At 37.4% G+C, this 23,434-nt stretch overlaps 1 protein-coding gene across 1 annotated transcript; it reads left to right on the top strand.

Moving 5' to 3' along the window:
* The first annotated feature begins 2,181 nt into the window (after positions 1 to 2,181).
* Positions 2,182 to 2,429, top strand: LOC141519390 (large ribosomal subunit protein eL39-like). The gene has a single exon (XM_074231643.1). The coding sequence runs from the start codon at positions 2,217 to 2,219 to the stop codon at positions 2,370 to 2,372; it is 156 nt and encodes a 51-aa protein (XP_074087744.1). The 5' UTR covers positions 2,182 to 2,216; the 3' UTR covers positions 2,373 to 2,429.
* Positions 2,430 to 23,434: the final 21,005 nt, after the last annotated feature.

Genomic DNA, 23,434 nt, shown 5'->3' with positions numbered 1-23,434 from the left:
GCAATAAAACTGTTCATACCCTGTGACCCAGCAATTCCAGGCCTATATCCAAAAGAAATCATTAAAAGTAGGAAAAATAACACATGTTCCAAAATATTCATAGCAACTCTTTTTGTAGTGGCAAAGAATTGGAAATTGAGGGAATCCCCGTAAACTGGGGAATGGTTAAACAAGTTATAGTGAATATTATGGAATATTATTGTTCTATAAGAAACCATAAATGGTCAGACTCTGGAGAAGCATGGAATGACTTATGGGATATGATGCTGAGCAAAGGAAGCAGAATCAAGAGAACAAAGCACATATTAACTGCAACATTGTGAGATGATCAACCTTGATGGAAGCAGATGCTCTCAGCAGTTCAGAGAGCTAGGATGACCCTATTAGACCAGCTATAGACAACTTTATCCCATCTAGAGAAAGAAAAACAAAACAAAAAAATCCTTCAGAATCTAATGAACACTACATTCCCTTTTTAAAAAATATCTCTTGTGTGTTTTTCCCTTAATCCTAATTTCTTATGCTGAAAATAACTAATCTATAAACATGTTTAACACAAATGTATATGTACAATTTTTAACCTGACTGTTCACCATTGAGGGGAGGGGAGTGGATAGGGATGATGGAAGAAAAATTTGTAACTTAAAAATATACATATGCCTATAGATGAATGTTGAAGAACTTTTATAACATGTATTGGAAAAATAAAATAGCAATTAAAAAAAGATCTATTAGTTATATCAGTCACGTCAAGGAATACAGATACCAGTAGAGATACATTCCAGTCCTGGAGTCAGAAGACTCATCTTTCTGAGTTCAAATCTGGCCTCTTGACACTAGTTATGTGACCCTAGTCAAGTCAGTTAACCTTGTTAGCCTTAGTTTCCTCATCTATAAAATGAGTCACAGAGAAGGAAATGGTTAACTCCTCCAGTATCTTTGCCTAGAAAACCCCATTTAGGTCACACAGCTAATAAGAGTTTGAGAACATTTTTGAATCTGGATGTGAAGAGCTTTGGAGGCATCTCATTCCTGTGACATATTCTCTAAGCCTTGACAATCTTGAACTTCATTATTATATTTCCCCCCCATCCCCTAAAGGTGGTCACCTTTGTAAAAACAGACTCATGAGGTTCAAAACACAAGCAGTTTTATTTAAAATTAATGGCAACACATAGAAAAGAACTAACCCTTCAATAAACTGCTCTTCTCCAAGAACCCGTGCAAGATCCATGATTTTCTTTTTTCTTTTTTCTTTTTTGCAAGGCAAATGGGGTTAAGTGGCTTGCTCAAGGCCACACAGCTAGGTAATTATTAATTGTTTCAGACCGGATTTGTTGTTTCAGACCGGATTTGAACCCAGGTACTCCTGACTCCAGAACCGGTGCTTTATCCACTGCTCCACCTAGCCACCCCAAGATCCATGATTTTCAGTACTGCCCCTGGGTAAGACTTTGGTCAGGAATGATTGGAATTTGTTTTCCCAAAATAGTGTTTCTTTCCATTGCTTCTCTGTCTGTACCAATGGCATATTTCCAGAGTCTCTGACCTCCCACTCCTTTGTATAGTCATCATACTTCCTTTCTCTGAAATTCAGTTTCTTACTCTGTAATATAAGGGAGAGGCTTAAACTAAGTGATTCCTTAAAAGTTGTCTTCCCTCTATGTGATTGTTATATGTATGTTCCCTAAAGTGTGTTCACTGCTCCACTTGTGACAGGTAACCTGTGGGAGAGTTGGGAGAATATACTTTATGTGTTTATAAAGTCTTTCTTGTCACTTAATTTGCTATTCTGCTTGATTAAATGTCTTTTGTTTTGAAATAAGGCATCTTTTGGTTAACTAGTAGCTTCCCATAGAGAGATATGATTTTGAATGGGTACTGATCCATGGAGTGCCCCAAACCTTAGAGATACAAGTGTTGAAGAAGAGATAAGGTACTACATTATAAAAAGATTACTCCACAGGTTTTAAAATAATCATTGAATACATTTATTTTCTTCAACAAAGAATTAAAAACCCACAACTTCATTTCTCCCACTTACTCTCATCAGATAGATTTAGGTTTTTCAGCATATTTTCTTGTACTTATTAGAAGCATAACTTGAGCCTAATGTTTTGAAGGTAACAGTGTCAGAAACTGTGTATTAAAAATGAAATATTGCTTTTTCGCCCATCCAGCCATTGTGGTGGAAGCTCGGCTGTCATCTCATCATCATGTCCTCTCATAAAACATTCAGAATCAAGAGGTTCCTGGCCAAGAAACAGAAGCAGAATCGTCCCGTTCCCCAGTGGATTCGGATGAAAACTGGCAATAAGATCAGGTACAACTCAAAGAGGAGACACTGGAGAAGGACCAAGCTCGGGTTATAAAGAATGGCCAGGGAAATGAAAGACATTCTACACCAAGACCACCTCCCCCTCCCTACCATTGCATCGATCCATCCATTCATTCATTCATCCATTCATCCATCCATCCATCTATCACTTAAATCACCTCATTGCCCCCAATAAGAAATAACTACTACTGCTGCCCCTCCCATTTTGGAAATCTGTCTGCCAAAGTACAGATGTCAAAGAAAACCCCCAGCAAAGTATTCGAGTTGTCTTGCCCTTGAATGTCTTCATCTCTTGCATCCATTCATTCAGTAAAATGTGTATTGTGATATAGTTTAAATTACTGTTCTCTCCATCTGTGTGTGGCATTCGTCTGTTTGAGGTTATGCTTAAGAGGCAGAGATCATACCGCAACAAGTTATTCCTGTCAAGAAAAACCAAGCTCAAGCCCTGCCTCAAACAGGTCTTCACAATAACCTCTCTGTGTTTTGTTTTGTGTTCTAAGGAGTTAAAAGAGAGCACCTACCTCACAGAGTTGTTGTGGGGATCTAAAATTTGCAAGCCTTCAGTGGAAGCCTCCAGTGGTGCTAATCCGGAGCTTTCTCAACCAGATTACTAGCAGCTGACTGTTCATTTCTCTAACTCACAGTCAGAGAAGTAGCCTGTTTGACCCCCTGCTTATTTCACACAATAAACCGTCTTCATTCCTTTGTTGGGAGGTGGTCAATTAAATGTTGGCAACTTTCTTAAAAGTTGTTGGTTATTTGTGTGTTTGGGAAAGCCCAATCTTTTTGTTAGGAACTAGACCTGGTCCAGGTGAATGGCTTCATAATTTTCTGAAGATGCAATTCTGCTAATAAAGGGCTTCTACAAAAAAAATGAAATATTATATAAAAACCAATAAATTTTGAGAAAATCAAGGACAAAATAATGCCTACATAAAATGTGTGAATTTGTGTCTATATTTGTTACATCCACATCTGAACTCATTTTCCCACTAAATTCACCTTTCTACTGAATTTCCTTATTTCTGTCAAGGGCACCACCATCCTGGTCTTCCATTATTGCAATGTAAGAGTTATCCTTAGTTTTTCATTCTTACTTATCTCCCATCTACCAGTTACTAAATATCATCAATTCTACTTCCTCATCATAACTCTCATATGCCCCCTTTTCTCTACTCTCACAGCCACCAGCTCAGTTCAGACCCTCTTTATCTCTCATCTGAACTATTATGATAACCTCCTAATTGATCTCCGTGTTTCTAGCCTCTGCCCATTCCAAGGTACCCTCTATTCAATTGCTAAATTTACATTGCATTAGTACATTTCTAACCACATCATCCCTTTAATGAAAAAGCTTCACAGGTTCCTCATTACCTCCAAGATAAAATGCAAACTTCTATTTGGCATTTAAAGCCCATGCAGAGCCTTTATTACAGAGAGATCTCTGAAGATAAGAGTATTTTCAGGGGCCAACTGAGCAAGGAAGAATCAGGGAAATCTGTTTTTTGTCTCCCTTTTTCTAAGGATTCTTTCTGCCTCTTTTATGCCACTCTACCCTAGCTCCTGAGCAGGCACTTCTATCCTCATAAATTCAGCTAAGGGGCAGCTAGGTGGCACAATGGATAGAGCACTTGCCTTGGAGTCAGGAGTACCTGAGTTCAAATCCAACCTCAGACACTTAATAATTACCTAACTGTGTGGCCTTGGGCAAGCCATTTAACCCCATTGACTTACAAAACCCTAAAAAAAAAAAAAAAAAAAAAAAAATCAAATAAATAAATAAATAAATTCAGCTAAAACTCCTTAGGTGGATCTCCAGAGAACTAACAGTAAGTGTCCCACAGCTCATAACAGGTAACTAGCAAGGTCTCTTTAGCTACCACCAAAAGCTAGGTGACACTTTCCTCTAGGAAGCTAGGTATTATGTTGCATTTACACCATTCCTTCACTTTTAAAAGGAGAGACATTTCTATGAAAATGGGATCTATGTGTTTTAGGAGAGCAGGTGCTCAAGGCATCACAGGGAAGAGACTGGAGTGATCAGTGCCTGCCCAAAGATGGTTCTCAAAATCCAGTCAGCTAACCCTCAGTTTAGAAAAGAGAAAAATGAGCACCTAGGAATTGAGGAATATCTTCATAAGCCTGCTGAAAGATATTTTCCTGTTCCTGCAAAGGCAGAATCCAGTGGTTCAAGAACTCAGTTCTCTGGGTGAGGATGGGTTTATGAATTTCTCAGTGAGAGGGGATATGGTCAGACTATTAAAAAGACTGTCTCTACCTTCAGGATCAAAATATTTTTACCAGATTTAAAACAAAGTTGCAGACAGAGAAAGGGGTCACACAGTCACCAAAATATTTATAGCAGCACTTTTTGCAGTTTCAAAAAAAAAACCTGGCAAAAATTAATCCAGTGCCAACCAAATGAGGAATGTCTGAAGTGTTATATAAAATGGAATATGATTATATCTTAAATGGTAAACATGAGAAATTCAGAAAAAAACACAAAAATGCAAAAGAACTATTGCTGAGTGAAAAAAACAGAATGAAGAGAACAATGGTAATGGCCAATCTCAGTACCAAATTGAAATGTGTGTCTCTCCTTTCAGTAGAGAGTTGAAGGACTGCAAATGCAGAATATGATAAGCATTAAAATGTATATTTTCTATATCAGTTGGTTTTACTTATCTTTGTTTTCTTTGTTACAAGGGTTGGTGGATGTGAGATTTAAGGGGAAATGATTTGGTATAAAAATAAAAGGCACCAATAAAACTTTATAAATAAATAAATGAAATAGTGCTGAAAAGTAGCTGTCACATACAAACAACAGAAGAACAGGCAAGCAAAACTCTATAGATGCTCTATAGATATATTTAAATAAACAATTAAAATTGTCAATAAACTAAATAAATAAAATTTGTGAATGCTATGATTCTAGGGTCAAGTTGAAATAATTGAATATGTTGGGGCCACTAGGTGGCAAAGTGGATAGAGCAACAGCCTTGGAAGACCTGAGTTCAGATCTTCTCTCATAAACTTAAATATTTAGCCATGTGACCTTTGGGCAGTCATTTGACTCCATTGCCTTGAAAAAAATCCAAAAAAATTATTGAATATAGACTAGAGAAGAGATAACTCAGGGGAGACATTATAGACATATTCAAGCCATAATGTAGAAAGATTAAACTTGTTCTCTTTGGTCCCAGAAAAATGTTCTCAAGACAGCTTTCTAACAAATTGAGCCAAATGACTGCCTCAGCAGGCCAGTAGGTTCCCCTTTATTGTAGGTCTTCAAGGAGAAGATGGGAGACTATTTGTTGCCATATGGTAGTAGAGAATTTTTTTTTTTGCAAAGAAATGACTTGCCCAATGTCATACAGCAAGGGAATTATTAAGTATCTAAGATCAAATTTGAACTCAGGTCCTCCTGACTCCAGGGCCAGTGCTCTATCCTTTTCACCACCTAACTACCCCCTATAGAGACTCTTTAGTGGATAATAATTGATGGATTGGACAAATGGTAGCTGAGGTTCCTTCTAACTCCAAAATTCTGTGATTTTATGATTCACTGTCCCCTTATGGGGCATCATCAGAGAAAGCTCTTGTAAGGTCACTTCCATGACACAACCTCCCTGGATTTCAGTTTTCTCATCTGTAAGATAAAAGAATTTGAATAGTTTTGGAGCTCCTTTCCAGGAACTCCATCTATAGGAAACAAGAGGCAGGTCAGGGTGGGATATTCAGCCTATGTTTGAGGACTTGCAGTAACTGCCTCCAAATAGACCTGATCCCCAAAGAGTTTTCAGTTACTGTGATGGCCAGTCCCCTCCATTTTAGGCCTCTAAATGACTTATCTCGCCCTCTCTTATCTATATATTTGTTTTGAAGAACATTTTCCCACTCCTTCAAAACCATTTAATTCATTACTTCTTCATGAATTATGTCCTCTCATTGGGTTATAATCTTTACATTTGTTAATTTCCATTTCACTTTCGGTAGTAGCAAAAACCTATCCAGGGAAAACTGTTGTTGCTACTAAGTCAAAAGTAATCAAATCAAGTTCTGTTTTCTGTGGGGAACTTTACCTTTGGCTGAGGACAAGGAAGGGCCTAAAGAAAGGACAAAAAAGCAAAGCCCTATATATTAATGTATTCAATCTGTAAGGTGCTGACCCAGAGGATTACATGATTAACATAAGGAGCTACAGATAACAAATCTTTGGGACTTTTAAGAGTATCTCTCTGTAGAGGGTATGGATATGTCCTCTGACACCTTGCGAGTACTAAGGATATCCCGGATCTAAAGAAATATAATAAATGTTGCTTCAAGTAGGAAAGGAGTTGTCTCTGGGGAATTATTAGCTACATGGTAATGACATACCCTAACTCCTTTACAAGTTGCTTCATTTTCAGTACTCATATCTGGGCCAAACTGTATTTATATAATGGGTAGGATCACTCTCTTCTCTTCAGTCTTTGCATAGTTAAGTATCCATCAGTTCACTCCAACTGTTCATTACAAAGTCAAACAAACTTCCCAGGGATAATTTCAGTGAGTAATTCTCAGAGGGCCCCCTCCATTCTCTAGGACTATTTTGTAAGGAGGCAATTTGCCCAGTCTCTCAATAACTTTGTAGGGTTTAGCTTTCCAATGGTCAGCTAACTAGTGAATTCCATGAATGTCATGGTCCAAGAAGAAAAGAATTCTATCTCCTTCTTAAAGATGTTGTTGTCATAGTCTGACATCACAACTTTTCTGAGTTGAAGCTGTGACTAGTTGATAGCTGTCTCTCAACTGCTCCCTTAACTGAGAGATGGACTGAGAATATAGTGTGGTTGAATGCCTCATTTATATCATTTGAGATATCAAAATTCAAGTCAATACATAGGCATGGTTCTCCCCCCAAAATGAATAAATATGTGGTAAAACCTTATAGCATCATTCCTGATGGAATTATATGCATGTAATATAAATGATACATATTGATTCCACTGAATTTTTTTTCTGGTCTTAGAGTTTCCAACATTTTCAGTAACATGTAGTTAAAACATTCAGAATATGTTTCTCCTTGCAGGTGACAAGAAGCAGTCCTGGACTTTTTGATACCTGCCAAGGTCAACATTTTCTTGAGTAGTTTACTCTAATTTGGTCAGAATGAATCCTGGCAGTGAATTCACATATTGAAAAATAACACTTTACCATAACACTTGGGAAAAGTAGATGCTTTTGTTGTTGCTGTTGTTTTCTGGTTGGGTATGCTTGTGCATATCTGATGAAATGATTAGTCACCACAAAGATATGACTCATATTTTTAAATATTTCCTTTCCAAGGATAAAAAATTCATACAGTGAAATTCCAAAGATTTGCTGGTCATTATGATATCCAAACAGGCAATACAAATTGATAATGCTTTTCTTTGTACGTATTTGGCACAAATTTCACACTTCTTAGTGACATCTGCTGCTATCTTAGGACAATAAATTTGGTTTCTTACCAGCTCTAGGGCCCTTTCCTGACCCATATGTCCAAATTTATAATATAAGGCATTCATAGTTATTGAGTGGTATGCTTTGGGTAGCACCATCTGCTTCCTGGTTTCCTATGTAGGATCAGCCATAGTCCAATACAGCACTCTATTGAATGACTCCAACTTCTGCCTTGCCTTAGCAGTAAAGTGCCTTCTGCCATCTGCCATTCAGATAAAAAGTATCATTACCATGTTTTTTGACTTTGAGAAAAGTATCACTTTTCTTTTTTCAATGGCCATCTGTTCTTGCCTCCAGTCAATGGACAGACAACTATGGAGAGGAAGATTGGATTGATATCACAAGATTTTACATTATATGCATTTGGCATGCTATCTGGTGGAAGTTCCAGGCTCTCAACTTTACTCCCATTCACTTATAATCTAGTTTGCAGAGTGTCACAATTTGTTCTCACACATTCTTTTGGTATTGCCACAGTTCTAATGATCCATGGCATTCTGGATGAAGCAAGTGTATCCGCATTAATCTTACCAGGCCAAGTAGCATCCAACTTAGCAATGGTCAGGATACTGCAATGAATTGTTATCAGTTCACACTTGAATTCCATAAACAAAGTCTAGGACCTAATGGTAAGTAATGCCATGTAAACATCTGCTGGTCAATATATTTAGCCTCTAGTAACCATCATTATTTTTAGGTATAGAATGACTCAAAAACCTTCCAAACTGGCATCTATTGTGAAGAACAAATGATTTACTTGGGTCTGCATAAGTCAGTGTCCTGCTACCCAAGCTGTTTATCTGAGGAACACCCATTCAAGTTCAAAATACTAAGTAAGAAATGACAGCAAAAGAGATGCCTTCAGGAATCACGATCACACACACACACACACACACACACACACACACACACACACACACACACACACACAAACACAAACAATCAGTCTGGAAAAGATCCTTTCTTTAAAGTTGTTCTCTAAAAACCTGATAGCATACAAACATAAAACATAAACTAGAATGTAAAAAGCAATTCCTATTTCAGCCATTTTAGATCAGCAAAAGTATGAACAAACTTAAAGCAATAGGTCTCTTAGAATTAATGCCTAAAACTTTCAGTGGCCACTCAATGCAAAGATGCGTCGATTTGGATTAAAAGGTCTACTCAAATATTCCTATTAGAAAACAGCAGGCTGTTCTTGAAGCAAAATATTACAGAACCACAGGTCAAAGCAAAAAACTGTCCATAGCTTTTAGAAAAAAAAAATCCTAAATCCCCCACAATATCTTGTGAAAATAAGTAAACACAAGTATAACTACATTCCTGTGAGTGGGTTCCCAAATGTTGACTCTGAATCTGCTCTCAGATTGAAAGGGTAGTAGAATAGAATTATGTCTATTTGTTCCTCTAAATATTACTAGTTTAGTCTAAATATTACTAGTTTAGAATAAACAATATTTTTTCTCAATTGTGACAGACCACTTTTTTCCAATTTAAATAGTTTTATTTCTTTATTTTTCCAACAACATGCAACAGTAGTTTTCATCAATCACTTTTTTCAAAGTTTTGAGTTTTAAATTTTTCTCCCTCCCTCCCTTCTCTCCCCCTTAGAGAAAGCAATCTAATATAGGTTCTACATATGTAACTATGCTAAACATAGATCCATATTAATCATGTTGTGAAAGAAGAATCAAATCCAAATGGAAGGAAAAATATTAGAAAGAAAAAAGCAACCATAATACATAAGACAACTTCTTAAAATTAAAGATAATAAGCTTATTCTCTAGATATGGATGATATTTTCTATCACAAGTCTTTTAGAGTTATCTTTGATTATTGTACTGCTGAAATGAACAAGCCCGTCATGGTTGATCATCACCCAATGTTATTGTGGTATGTATAATGTTCTTTTGATTCTTCTCATTTCACTCAGGATCAGTTCATGTAAATCTTTCCAGGTTTTTCAGATTTCTTTTTTTAAGGTTGTTTTTTTAAGTTGTTTTTTTTTGCAAGGCAAATGGGGTTAAGTGGCTTGCCCAAGGCCATATAGCTAGGTAATTATTAAGTGTCTGAGACTGGATTGGAACCCAGGTACTCCTGACTCCAGGGCTGGTGCTTTAATCCACTGCACCACCTAGCTGCCCCTCTTTTCAGATTTCTTATAGAACAATAGTGTTCCATCACATTCATTTATCACAATTTGTTCAGTCATTCATCAATGATGAGCATCCCCTCAATTTCCAAATCTTTGCTACCATGAAAAGAGTTACTATGAATATTTTTGTACACATGGGGTTTCTTACCCTTTTTTAAATCTATTTGGTATATAGACCTGGTAGTGGTATTGCTGAATCAAAGGGTATGCACATTTTTATTACCCTTTGAGCATAATTCCAAATTGCTCTCCAGAAAGTTTGGATCAATTCACAACTCCACCAACAATGCATTAATGAACTTCTCACCAAATGCCAATCCCATTATGAATACATATAGTAGATAGGTAATAAATCCATTTGTCCTAGTTGAGAGCTAACAGAAATCAGAGAAATATCATAGGACAGGACATAAAGTAAATGAGCTATTCCATTTGATAATTCAACTCAACCAGAGAGAGAATGTCAGATCTCATCCAAAATCTCTAGTGTTATAAGCTGGGGACAAGAGCATAATTGAGGTTGCCAGTTCCTCTACCAAGTCAGCTTCTTTCCAGAGTCTTTTTCTCCCTTCAGGGACCAGAAGAGAAGAGCCATATTCTTTGTTAACTCCAAAATTCTATTAATCATGTTATACTGTCTCTGGCACTTGAAGATAGAAGACCTAAAAACCTAAGATTCTCTTTTCAATCTAAAAAAACAATAGTAGACTAGTCTAGTGGGGCCTCACTGAACATCTACTATCCTAACTATATCCCTATCTATTCTGATCCATTGACACAGATTGATCTATAAAGACCAGGTCAATCCAGAGTTTGAACCTGAAACCCACTCACAGATGGATCACTTGAGAGGATGCCTTTAGGTAGATGGACACCAAGTTAGAGAGTATGGATGACTCAGGAGGACTCATTAGCAATATTCTATGCAACTAACTGAAATTCATCAGTTCAAAAAAGGAAAATAATTATATTGGTAGGGTTATGGGAAATGAGATATAGTAATATATTATTGGAACTATGAACTAGTCCAAACATTCTGAAAAGTAATTTGGAACTATGTTCAGAAAGCTTTTAAATTGTGCATAACCTTTGACAAAGTGATGCCTCTACTAAGTCTAGACCCTAAAGAGTTCAAAGAAAAAGAAAAAGGATCCATAAAATATTTAAAACAATTATTTTCATGGTGGCAAATAATTGGGAACTGAGAAGGTCAAAAAGGTATTGCTGTAAAAAATGAGAGGTGATAGTTTCAAAGAAACTTAAGAAGACTTGAGTGAATTGATGCCAAGTGAAGTGAGCAGAACCAAGAGAACAAGAACCAAGAGAATTTTTAAAATAATAATAATAGTAATAATGTGAAGACAAATCCTGATCAACACAATGACCACCCACAATTCCATGCTCATGATGAAACATTCTATCTACCTCCAGATAGAGAAGTGATAGATTCGAAGTACAGATTGAAACATATTTTTTTCCTAAATTAGGCTAATGTGGAAATTTGTTTGGGTAGATTTTGCATATTCAGAATAGGCTTTGTTTTTCTTAACTTCTCAATTGATATTTAGGGGAAGAAAAAGAAGCAGGGAAGTAAGAAAAAGAAGCAGGGAAGAATTTGGAATTGAAAATAAAATTGAATTAAAAAAATGAAAGAAAGTGACTCATCTCAGAATTCAACCACAATGAAGTTGTTCGGCTTTCTGATATTTCACACCATTGTGAGTATCAATTAGTTTAAACTAATTGATGCCAACATGTATTTGGAGAATAAGAATAAGGGCAAGAATCATAAGATCATAGACTTAGAATTTGGACAGTACTGCAGCTTTTTTGACTAGAAGCACAGTGCTAGTCTCATAGACAACATCTCTTTCTAAAGAAGTTGAATACTTCTCAAGAAGTAGAATATACCCAAGAATGTTTTCAGCAGAAATTAGACAACCAGAAATAAGTCTTGGGGAAGAGGGGTGAAGGGAAGTAGGAGAGAGGGGGAGAAGAAGGGGGGAGAAAAAGGAGAATATGAAAAATGATAAGGTAGGTGGAAAATGAAAAGGACCTGAACTAGTCTGTTTTGGTATGAGTGGAGAGAAAGGGACATTTGCAAAAGATATTGTGGAAATAGAAAAAAAAACAGCATTAGAAAACTCTTGGATATATGAAATGAACCCAAATGAGAAGCTTAAGGATTACCCCCAAGGTTTTTAATCTATCTATCCTGACAGAAGAGGCATAAATATGCTAAATGTGAGATATCTTTAGCATATCCCCTTCAAAAATGCCCAAGTCAGTTGGTTTTGTGGTCTGGTGGTCAGACTAGAACTGGATACATAAATCTGAGAGTCATCTTTATAGAGATGATAATTAAATCCAAACAGTAAATGATCTTATAAGACAACATAAAGAGAAAAAAGAAATTAGTTCAAGACAGAGCATTTAGGTTTGCTCTTAACTAGAGGGTGTGACATAGAAGAATATTCAAAAAAGGAGAACTAAGAGTGAGCAGTAAAATAAAAACCCAGAAAGAAGAAAATATATAGTGTTGGGAGTAAAGATAGTAGAGTGAAGGCAGGAAGTCCTGGGACCTCTCCCCTAGATCACTCCAAATACCTTTAAATAATAATGCTAGTCAAATTCTAGAGTGGCAGAACCCACAGAAAGACTGAGTGAAAAAAATTTCCCAAGCCAAGACAACTTGAAGGATCCATAGGAAGGATCTGTTGTACCTGGTTAGAAAGGGCCTGCAGTGCAGCCAGTCCAAGCCAATTAGGAACAGCCAGCATGGAGCCTGGGTCCATAGCAGCAGTGGTGGTTTCCAGACCTCTCAGTCCACGGATTGACAAGGACAACATGGAAGATCATCAAGAAAACTCTGCCACACCAGAGTGAGTGCAGAGCCTAGTCTGGCACAGGGCTCAGCACCCAGGACCCAGAAGCAAGTTTGGGGGAGCTACCAGGCAGGGAGTCACCCTGCAGGTGCTTCCAGAGCACTCAGTCCACAGACAGTAAAGGGGGTTGGGGGAGATTGCCGGAGTCTTTTTCTATCTCAGAAGCAGGATTCTGTTGCTTTTCCAATACTCAGATCCAGATTGCAGTCTAGGGCCACAGTCTCAGGAAAAGGAGTTTCTCTGCCATAGCAGAGCAGGGACCCTCCTCACAGCTCCAGGGCAGAGGGGAGTGCTTGTGATCATCTACAGACAAAAGCACAGGCCAGGAGAGCAGTCAGAGTCTCTCATAAGACTTTGAAAGAATTGAAGTCCCTTGGAGGTGACCCTGAAAATAGCTTCAAAAACCCTCAAAAGCTTGGGAAAGTGTGTCCTCCACCCTAGAAGCAGAGCCCCACCTTAACAAAAAAAGTTAAAATCAAATCATAGGCTGGAGAAACAAGTAAACAACTGAAGAAAAAAATCCAAACATAGACAATTACTTTAGTCCTGAGGAGGATCAAAACACTCAGAAGAAAACAAAGTCCATGCTTCTGTATCCAAAGCCTCAAAGAAAAATATGAATTTGTCTCAGACTATGGAAGAGCTCAAAAAAGATTTTGAAAATCAGGTAAGGGTGATAGAGGAAAAATTGAGAAGAGAAATGAGAACAATGCAGAAAAATCATGAAAACCAAGTCAGCATCTTAGTGAAGGAGATAACAAAAAATATTGAAGAAATACATCTTAAAAACCAGTTTAGGGGGCAGTTGGATGGTGCAGTGGATAGAGCACTAGATAGTGTCAGGAGGACCTGAGTTCAAGTCTAGCCTCAGATACTTAATAATTACCTAGCTGTGTGACCTTGGACAAGTCACTTAACCCCATTGCCTTAAATAAAAAAAAATTTAAGTTTAGGTCAAATGGAAAAAGCAGCTCAAAAGGACAAGGAGGAGAAGATTGTCTTAAAAAGCAGAAACTGGCCAGCTGGAAAAGGAGACAGAAAAGTTCTCTGAAGGAAAGAATTCCTTGAAATGTAGAATGGATCTAAGGGAAGCTGATGATGTTGTATGAAATCAAGAAACAATAAAACAAAACCAAAAAAATGAAAAACAAGAAGACAATGTGAAATATCACATTGGAAAAACAACTGACCTTAAAAACAGATCCAGGAGAGATAATTTAAAATTTTACTGGACTATCTGAAAGTCATGACCAGGAAAAGAGCCTAGACTTCATTTTTCAAGAAATAATCCAGGAAATTGTCCTGAGATCCTAGAAGCAGAGGGTAAAGTGGAAGTTGAGGGAATTCACTGACCACCTCCTTGAAAGAGATCTCAAAATGAAAACTGCCAGGAATATTATAGCCAAATTTCAGGACTCCCAAGTCAAGAAGAAAATATTATAAGCAGCCAGAAAGAAACAATTCAAATATCTTGTAGCTACAGTTAGGATAACACAGGATTTAGCAGCATCTACATTAAAGGCTTTATAGGGCTTGGAATACAATGTTCTGGAAGGCAAAAGAGCTTGGACTACAACAGAGAATCAACTACCCAGTAAAAGTGAACATCCTCTTTCAAGGGAAAAGATAGTCATTCAAAGAAATAGGTGACTTTCAAACATTCCTGATGAAACAGTCATAGCTAAACAAAAAGTTTGATCTTCAAGTACCTGTACTTTGTACTTCACTCAGGTGAAGCCTAGAGTAGATGAGAAGGGCAAATTATGAGGGACTTAAATGTTGAACTGCTTGTATTACTTCATGGGAAGATGATACTGATAGTTCATATGAACCTTCTCATTTATTAGGGCAGTTAGAAGGAACATATATAGACAAGGCACAGGAGGGAAGTTGACTATAATGTTGTAATATATTGAGTTGGAGTTAATATATTGGATATATATTGGAGTTAACAGGCAAGAAAGGAATGTAGTGGGAGAAAGGGGAAGGAGAGGTAGAATTGGCTAAGTTATTCACATGAAAGAGGCAAGAAAAAAGTTTTTGCAATGGAGTGGAAGAGGGGGAAGTTGAGGAGGAGTGAGTGAGCCTTCACTCTCATTGAAAGTGGCTTAGAGAGGAAATAACATACACACTCAATTGAGTATAGAAATCCATCTTACCCCAGAGGGAAATAGGATAGGAAAGGGATGGGAGAAAGGGGATAGGGGGAGGGAAGGGGGGGAAAGATGATAGAAGAGAGGGAATAACATGGGAGAGGGTAGTCAGATACAACACACTTTTGAGGAGGGACTAGATGAAAGGAGAGAGAGAGAGAGAGAGAATAGAATAAATGGGGTGGGAGGCATAGGATGGATAGAGCTGAAGGTGTCTGAATACAGACTGAAGCACTTTTTTTCCTCTCACTTTATTTTTCTTGAGGTTTCTCTTTCTTTGTGGGTAGGGGGGCTATGTTTATTTTTACACCATGACTACTGTAGTAATGTTTTTCATAGCTATACATTTTTAACCTATACCTAATAACTTAATTCCTCAATGAGGGAGTGAGGTGGATTAACAGAAGAGAATTTGAAACTCAAGTTTTGGATGTTGTTGAAACTTGCTTTTGCATGTAATTGGGGTAAAAAAAATTTAATTTAAAAAAAAAGAAGAAAATATCTAGAAAAGGATGTCAATGGTGTCAGACGCTGCAGAAAGGTAGAAAGGAATGAGAATTGAGGAAGTGCTATTAAATGTGGCAATAAAGAAATCATTAGTAACTCTGGAAAGTGAAGTTTCAGTTGAACCAAACTGTATAGGGAAAGAAAATAAACAAGTGTAGGGACTAGGTACAAATATTGGACAATATCAAGTAGAGTTGAAAGGAACAAGTAAGTCCTTTTATAAGGATGAGAAATACTCAGGTGTGTTCGGAGGGATCAGCAAAGGAACAAGTAGGAGAGATTGGAGATTAGATTCTGCAGATAGCAAGAAGTCAGCAAATACAGAAAGCCTAAGATATTGAAGAAGTAGTCTCCTTTAGAAGATTGGACTAGTTAGAATCAAGAGAATGATTTCAAGGAGAAAGTCCACCTTTTCCTTAAACATTACAACACTCAAGAAAATGGGTAAAGTGTAAAGTTCCAAGATTCTCTAGTTGTTCCACATACATAAACCTAACACCCCCAACTTTAGGAAGCAATTGTTTTCTGTGAAGGTCAGAAACTCTGAAGGTCACCCCCTCTCAGAATGTTATCTTTGGGGTGGCTCAGCTTTTGTCTCACTTCTTACCTAACCTTGAGTCATTGAATGATTGTTGACTCAGACAGAGACCTGGTAAAAGACCTTAATTTAGAAAGACCAGAGTCATCCACTGCACCCTGGACCATGGGTCTTGACCTTTGTCTTGTCATTGAGCCCTAATGGAGTAGTCTCTGGAGGAGAGAGTGAGACTGATGGCTTTGAACAACTCTGCCTCACTCAAATCCAATCCATTTGGAAATCAAGACATCACCCCCCCTAGTGATTTTGGTCCCCTTAAAGAACAAAGGATGAACAGCAACTTCCTTAACTACTCCTTGACAGTTTTGAAACTGCTCTCTCTAGAGTGACTTTTGGCTTTTTATTACCAAATATGATTAAAACTTTTTTCTCTCAGATTTCATCTTTGTTCCCTGTCTGCAACCTGTGATTATGCTCACCCACTTTTGCACATTTACAGCTTTTAGGATCACTGAAACAGAAATATTAAAAATTTTCATATTTGCACGCTTTAAAATTAGAAAAACAGAATTTTCTAACCTATTTTACATCCACCAAATGAAGAATTTCAATATGTTTTTTAGCCCATTTGCTAAAAAATATTTAAAATTCAGCACCTTTAAAATGTGCTTTCACTGTAAGGAATGAGAACCTTGATTAATATCAGGGAAGGTGGGAATTTACTAGCCTACAGTGTGTGGATTTGTTCATTTGACTATCCTTAAACATTATAAAGGAAAAGGTGAAACATTAGGGTAGAATAGGGTCTACTAATAGTGATGCTAAAAAAAAGGAGAAAAGAAAGCAACTAGCAGAGATGAAACTTTTTTAAAATCACAAAAAATCTTTCTATTGAAAGATGTCCCGAGAAGCAAATAAGTAAGGACATCCTTGAAAATAACTCATCAAATTTTTATATCTTTTAAAAAACAAGCATTTCTATAATAGAGATTTTTGGTTTCATGTTCCATTTTAAATTATTTTTTATTTATTGAAATATTTAAATTTATTGATATTTGTGAAGTTCAGAATAACAAAAAGTTGTGAAATTAAAATTTTAAAAAACTATGAGCTATATTTCTACAAACAAAACCTTTGCATGATTGGTGGATAGGATTGAAAAATTAATATTGTGATTTAGTAAGCACAGCCAATAACTTAATTCTTCCATCTGGAGCTCACATCTTTAAGAGGTAGCCTTTTCTAATATGGCAGCCATTAAAATCATGTTCTGAAAAAAAGTTAAATTTGATGTATCAGTGTTAAATATGAAACATACTCAAAAACATCATTTTTCATAATAATATTCAATTGAGAGGCCTGTACCATTAAAAAATATTATGTTTAAAATACTTCTTTTTCCTCCTGCAGAGTATTACATTATATAATACATATATACAAGTATATAATTTTAAAATAAATAAACATATATATATTAGAAGTTCACGTTTTTAAAAAATTATTATTAGTGATATATAAACAAAAAGTATGAAGAACACTGAACTAGATAAAGTATGAGTTAAAGATAAAGTAAACCTCTCTGGAAAAACATCATGGCAGCATAAGGACCCAGGGTACCCATTTACAGGATAAGAGTTTTCATCATAAATAAGTCCCAAAACTGAGGACACTTTATGTTAAAGAAAAAATAAAAGCATCAGTTTTTTCTTTCATCTTGCTAGAGGTCAACATTTTCTGGCAACTTGGCATTGATTTCACCAAACTATATAACATTGCAAATCTTCTCAATGAGAACTGTGACTATTCAAAATAATTTAGACAGATAGACAGACAGACAGACAGATAAAATTTATAAAAAATAAAGAATGTATGATATCTGAATTTGACTGGCAAATAGGTAGTTCAGTGATAGAGTGTCAGGTCTGGAGTTAAGGAAGGTACATCTTTGTGAGTTCAAATCTGACTTCAGACACTAGCTATGTGACCCTAAGTAAGCCATTTAACTCTGTTTGCCTCAATTTCCTCATCTATAAAATGAGATGACAGGCAAATCCCAAGCAATTGCCAAGCAAATCCCAAAAAGGAGTCTTGAAGAGTCAGGCACAAATAATAATAACATTGTCTGGATTACAAAAAGAAGACACAAGGATTGATTTCAAGTAATTGGTATGTTGTTATGTGGGAAAAGATTTGTTCAGTTTGGTCAAATTAGGAGACGGGGGGGGGGGGCGGGCAGAAACAGAATTAGTAGGTAGAAGCTGCAAAGATAATTTGATGTATGTCTACTGCCAGAAAAAAGTTCCTAACAATCAGATCTATCCAAAAGTAGAATAGGCTATCTTGAAAGGTAGATAGTTCCCCTTCTTTGAAGATCTTCTAACAGAGACTGGATGACAAGGAACTGGTATATTAGAGCTAGAATTCCTTATCAGATAAAAGTTGGATTAGATAGCTGTTGATTTTTCTTCCAATTCTGAAATTCTATGATACTGTGACTTGTGGTTGGCCAGGCAGTCCATCAACCTATCAGCACATCAACCTTAGATATTCTAGATACAATACTTAGAAAAAAGAAAATTAAAACAACTTAGAGATGCACCCTTAGATGCTTTAAATTGACAGAAATGGTTAAAGCCATGACATTCCAATGCTGGTGAGGCAATGGGGAAAAACAGGCATACTATGATAGGATGTATGAATTGATGTGATCTTTTTAGGAAAGCAGCATTTATTAAGTGCCTACCATGTAGTAAGCATGGTGATACAAAAAGAGGCAAAAGAAAGTTCCTGTCCTCAAGAAGCTTGCAATCTGATGAGGAAGACTACAAACAACTGGGAAAATGTCAATTACTCATGGTTAGGTTGAGCTAATATAATAAAAATGTATACAGGATAAATGACTACAAGAAGGCACTGGAATTAAGAGGGGAAGGCTTGCTGCAGAAGTGGAACTTTTGATGAGACTTGAGGTTAACCAGAGAGGTCAGTAGTCAGAACACAGGAGATAGAGAATTCCAGGCATGCTGGATAGGCAGAGAAAAAGCCCTTGATAGTGTCTTCTTCCTGGAATAGCCAGGAAGCTAGTGTCACTGTATCTAAGAGTATGTATTTAGTTTAAGGTGTAAGAAAACTGGAAAGGTAGGAGGGACCTAGGTTATGAAGGGTTGTAAGCACCAAATAGATCACTTTGTATTTTATCCTGAAGGTAGCATGAAGCCAATGGAATTTATTGAGGGCTATATGATCAGACTTGTGTAATAGGAAAATCACATTAGTGGCTGTATGGAGAATGGGTTGGAATGGAGAGAGGCTTGAGGAAAGCAAATAAAAAATGTATTTGTATACAAATATTACCTATCAATCAGCTCTTATTAACATGGTACCAAGCACTGTGTTAAACACTGGGGATACAAAGAAAGGCAACATTATTCATAAAGCAAAAAAGCTAGAAACAGCCCATGCATCTAGTAATTGAGAAGATGGATAGATACATAAACAAAATGCAATATTATTGCCTCATAAAATGCAGTATGAAAAATACGAAGAAATGTGGGAGATTTGTATGAAGTGATGCAAAGGTATGCACACTGACTACAACTATGCAGCAAAATCTGGTCAAAGAGCAAACTAAAAAAGTGGAGGGGAGAAGCATTAAGAACAGGGACATGGAACAAACAAAACCACTTTGTTATTCCCTTGATAAATCAGATTTATGCATTTTCTTTTTTTTAAGAAAGATTTTATTTATTTTGAGTTTTACAATTTTTCCCCTAATCTTGCTTCCCTCCCCCCACCCCCCACAGAAGGAAGTCTGTTAGTCTTTACATTGTTTCCATGGTATGCATTGATCTAAGTTGAATGTGATGAGAGAGAAATCATATTCTTAAGGAAAAGAAATAAAGTAGAAGAGATAGTAAAATTAGGTAATAAGATAATTTTTTTCAATTAAAGATCTTTGGTCTTTGTTCAAACTCCACAATTCTTTCTCTGGATATAGATAGTTTTCTCCAGCAGATATCCCAAAATTGTGCCTGATTGTTGCACTGGTGGAATGAGCAAGTCCATCAAGGTTGATCAATGCTTTTCTGGGTCTGCTCATCTCGCTCAGCATCAGTTCATGCAGGATTTATGCATTTTCAAAACAAACTATAAATAATAGAAATGTGTAATTCCAAAAATTTTATTTTTGTTCTTATTAGTATTTATAAATGTTAGTTAGAAGATCAAATGAAGAGCTTCATCTCATCTTCTCAGCAGCCTCCAGAAGGGCAGGGAAGGGGAAGTAAGAGATTGTTTCTTTTGTTCAACAAACGAGAGCAGACTAACTCTAGAAGAGTGATATTGGTACAAACGTCCGAATCTCCAATAATTGCCCCCACAGAGCCATAAATTCCGATTAAAGGAAAGCAGGTTGCCGTTGGCAAAGACACATGAAAAAGTTTGTGATTAGTGAACTGTAAAAACAAACATGACGTGCTCATAATTGGACTGTATTTACTGCTCCAGGAAGGCACTGCTGTCAGACTGCAAAGTGACTTTGAAGGAACTTTTTAAAGGAGACCTACACAAGCTCGCTCCTCTGCTTACCAAACAGCTATAACCATTATTGATGGCGCTTCTCCAGTGGCAGGTAGGGAGAGAGTGAGGCCCTGATTTCTTCCGTGTCAGAACTGTTTTATGGGGCCGTATTTTTCCGGGGGAAAAGGAGCTCTGCTCATTTACAACATTATCTTGAGTGATTTATGGACTTTCGAAGGACTTACGACATCTCGGCATTTGAGGCATTTCATTTTACAGCAATCCTTGTTCCAATATAATCAATGGAAGGGTCTGCGCTGACCTGGGAGAGGAGGGGCAGGGAGTATTTATAGCAAAGTCAATAGAAGGAAGAGTGAATGCTGAGAAAGGAACCTCTGGCAGGGGAGAGAAGAGACTGTAAGCTTCTAGTCAGTGCTGGAGTCACCAAAGTGACCCAGCCTTAGGACCCACCCCGGCCCCGGCTCTCTCTAGCCTGGTGGAGTTCGGGAGAGAGTTGGTCCAGCTTGCTGACCAGAGACCACCCTGCGGGCCTCCTCCTGATCTGAAACTTTTTGAAGAATGCGTTTTCTAATTAAAAAGCAAACAAACAAAAAACTGACCCCCCAAACCAACTCTATTATTATTTGTTTTCTTGTGGATGACTGGGGGGGGGGGAGAAAGCCTTTAGAATAGACAGAAATTACTCTTTATTTACTAACCGAGCTCAGTAAAGCAATTTTATTTTGAATTTATTCATTCAAATTCAGGAATTGTGCTAAGGTACGTGCTGAGGTTCACAAAGGAAACAACCCCATCCCTTATGGAATTTAGATTTTCAGAGTAAGGGTAAGGATTCCCTGGAGAGGTTAGAAGGGTGTGGATGCCTTCTAGGCATGGAGAACTAAGGGACTGAGTTGTTCAGAAGTGACTTCTAAGATCTGTTCGGAATCTAGCATTCTATGCTTCTGTGAATGAATGCTTCCATGAGAGAAGCAGCTTAGAGTAGTGGTTAGAGGGATGATTATGAAATTAGGGACACTTGGGTTCAAGCTCTGCCTCTAATACCTAATAGAAGTGGGACTTGGGATCTACTCAGACAGGTGAGTTGGCCAGCTGCATTAATGGGAGGAGAAGGATGGATTGAAACATTATTTTATAGATGACAGGGTTGGGGAAGGAGGATAGTAAGCAACTTAACTAAGGTCACACAATAATAAGTATCAGAGGAATTGGTTCTAAATTCTCTGATTCTGCGCTAGGCTCTCATTCCAAGGTAACATACTATATTCTCCTTACCAGTGAAACTACAAGACTGGGCAAAGCAGTGAAGGAAGACTTCACACTTATACCTGCCCAGCTTCACTGTTTCTTTTCCCAGGCCAGCCCTGATTTTTTTCAGGTGTTTGTTCATACTCACTCTAGTTGAGTATGTGTTTGGATCCCTTAACAGTCAGATTTAGTAGAAAGAACCTGAAAGTTGAAATTAGAATGAATGAGTTCTAGCTCCAGCTCTGCTACTTATATTTTCCTCTCTAAGCTTCAGTTGTCTCATCTGTTCAATAGGGAAGTTAACCAGAAATCACAACTTCATGATACATGGATTGCATACAAGAGAAATAAACATGCATGTTGGAACTATGTTGTTTGGCCTTCCTTTTATAAGACAAAATAAATTGGATTTAAGTGAGGAAGGACTGTACAAAGCCACCAGTCTCACTCCAATCATCCGAGTCCAATGGCCAGATATATAACAGATTTAGTGGAGATGGCCCTGAATGCAGTGGAGGTCTTTAATAGGTCTAAGTTTGATTTAACCCAGTCAAAACCCATTCAGTGATTAAGGCTAGAAATTAGGCAAAGAATGCCTTCTTATGGGGCAGCTAGGTGGAGCAGTGGATAGAACACCAGCCCTAGGATCAAAAGAATTTGAGTTCATATCTGGCCTCAGACACTTAATAATTACCTAGCTGTGTGACCTTGGGCAAGTCACTTAACTCCATTGCCTTGTTAAAAAAGGGAAGAAGAATGCCTTCTATCGGTCAAAAAAAAAATCAATCTGGAAAGAGCTATGGTACTCCTATACTAAGTACAAAAAAAATTCACAATCCAGGCAAAACCTTGCATATTTATGAATTACAACAAGATGGGAAGGAGTGGACACTAATCCCCACTCAGATGGAAGTGACTTGGAAGGAAGAAAGAAGCAGTAGGGGTGGGGAAGGATTAATCATCTCCTGAAGGGGAGAAAAGCAAGAGAAAGGAGGGTAACTTGAGTAAGTAGGGTGGCAAAAGCAATCTTTTCCCTTGGGAATATATAATGGTCTGCTTATCTACAAGGGTCCCAGTTGCAGTTTCTCAGTCTGTTACAGATTGACTGGTGATTATCTTGTAGCTGATTCAACTACCAAGGATATACAAGGAGTCTAACTGGGGTTGCAAAAAACAAATTATGTCAGCTCAAAGAGGGGAGTAGGCAGGGAGGGCCCTCACTTTCTCCTTGACACAGTCAGTGCTTTTGGAAAATATGGCAACTCAACTAAAGAGGTGAAGTTAGAAGTTACAACAGGGTAACAGGAATAGTATTTATGCTATCTACCTGTGAGAAGAATGTAAGATGTCTTAGACATATCTTTTTTTTATAATGGGGTTAAGTGGCTTGCCCAAGGCCACACAGCTAGGTAATTATTAAGTGTCTGAGACCGGATTTGAACTCAGGTACTCCTGACTCCAGGGCCACTGCACCACCTAGCTGCCCCTATCTTAGAGATATCTTAAACTTAACATGTCCAAAACTGAACTCATTACCTTTCCTCCCCTCCCGCCTCACTCCTGTCCCAACCTTCTCCTTTTCCT

The sequence above is a fragment of the Macrotis lagotis genome, chromosome 1 (genome assembly GCF_037893015.1).
Source record: "Macrotis lagotis isolate mMagLag1 chromosome 1, bilby.v1.9.chrom.fasta, whole genome shotgun sequence".
Taxonomy (NCBI): domain Eukaryota; kingdom Metazoa; phylum Chordata; class Mammalia; order Peramelemorphia; family Peramelidae; genus Macrotis; species Macrotis lagotis.
This window is presented reverse-complemented; position numbering and strand designations above follow the sequence as displayed.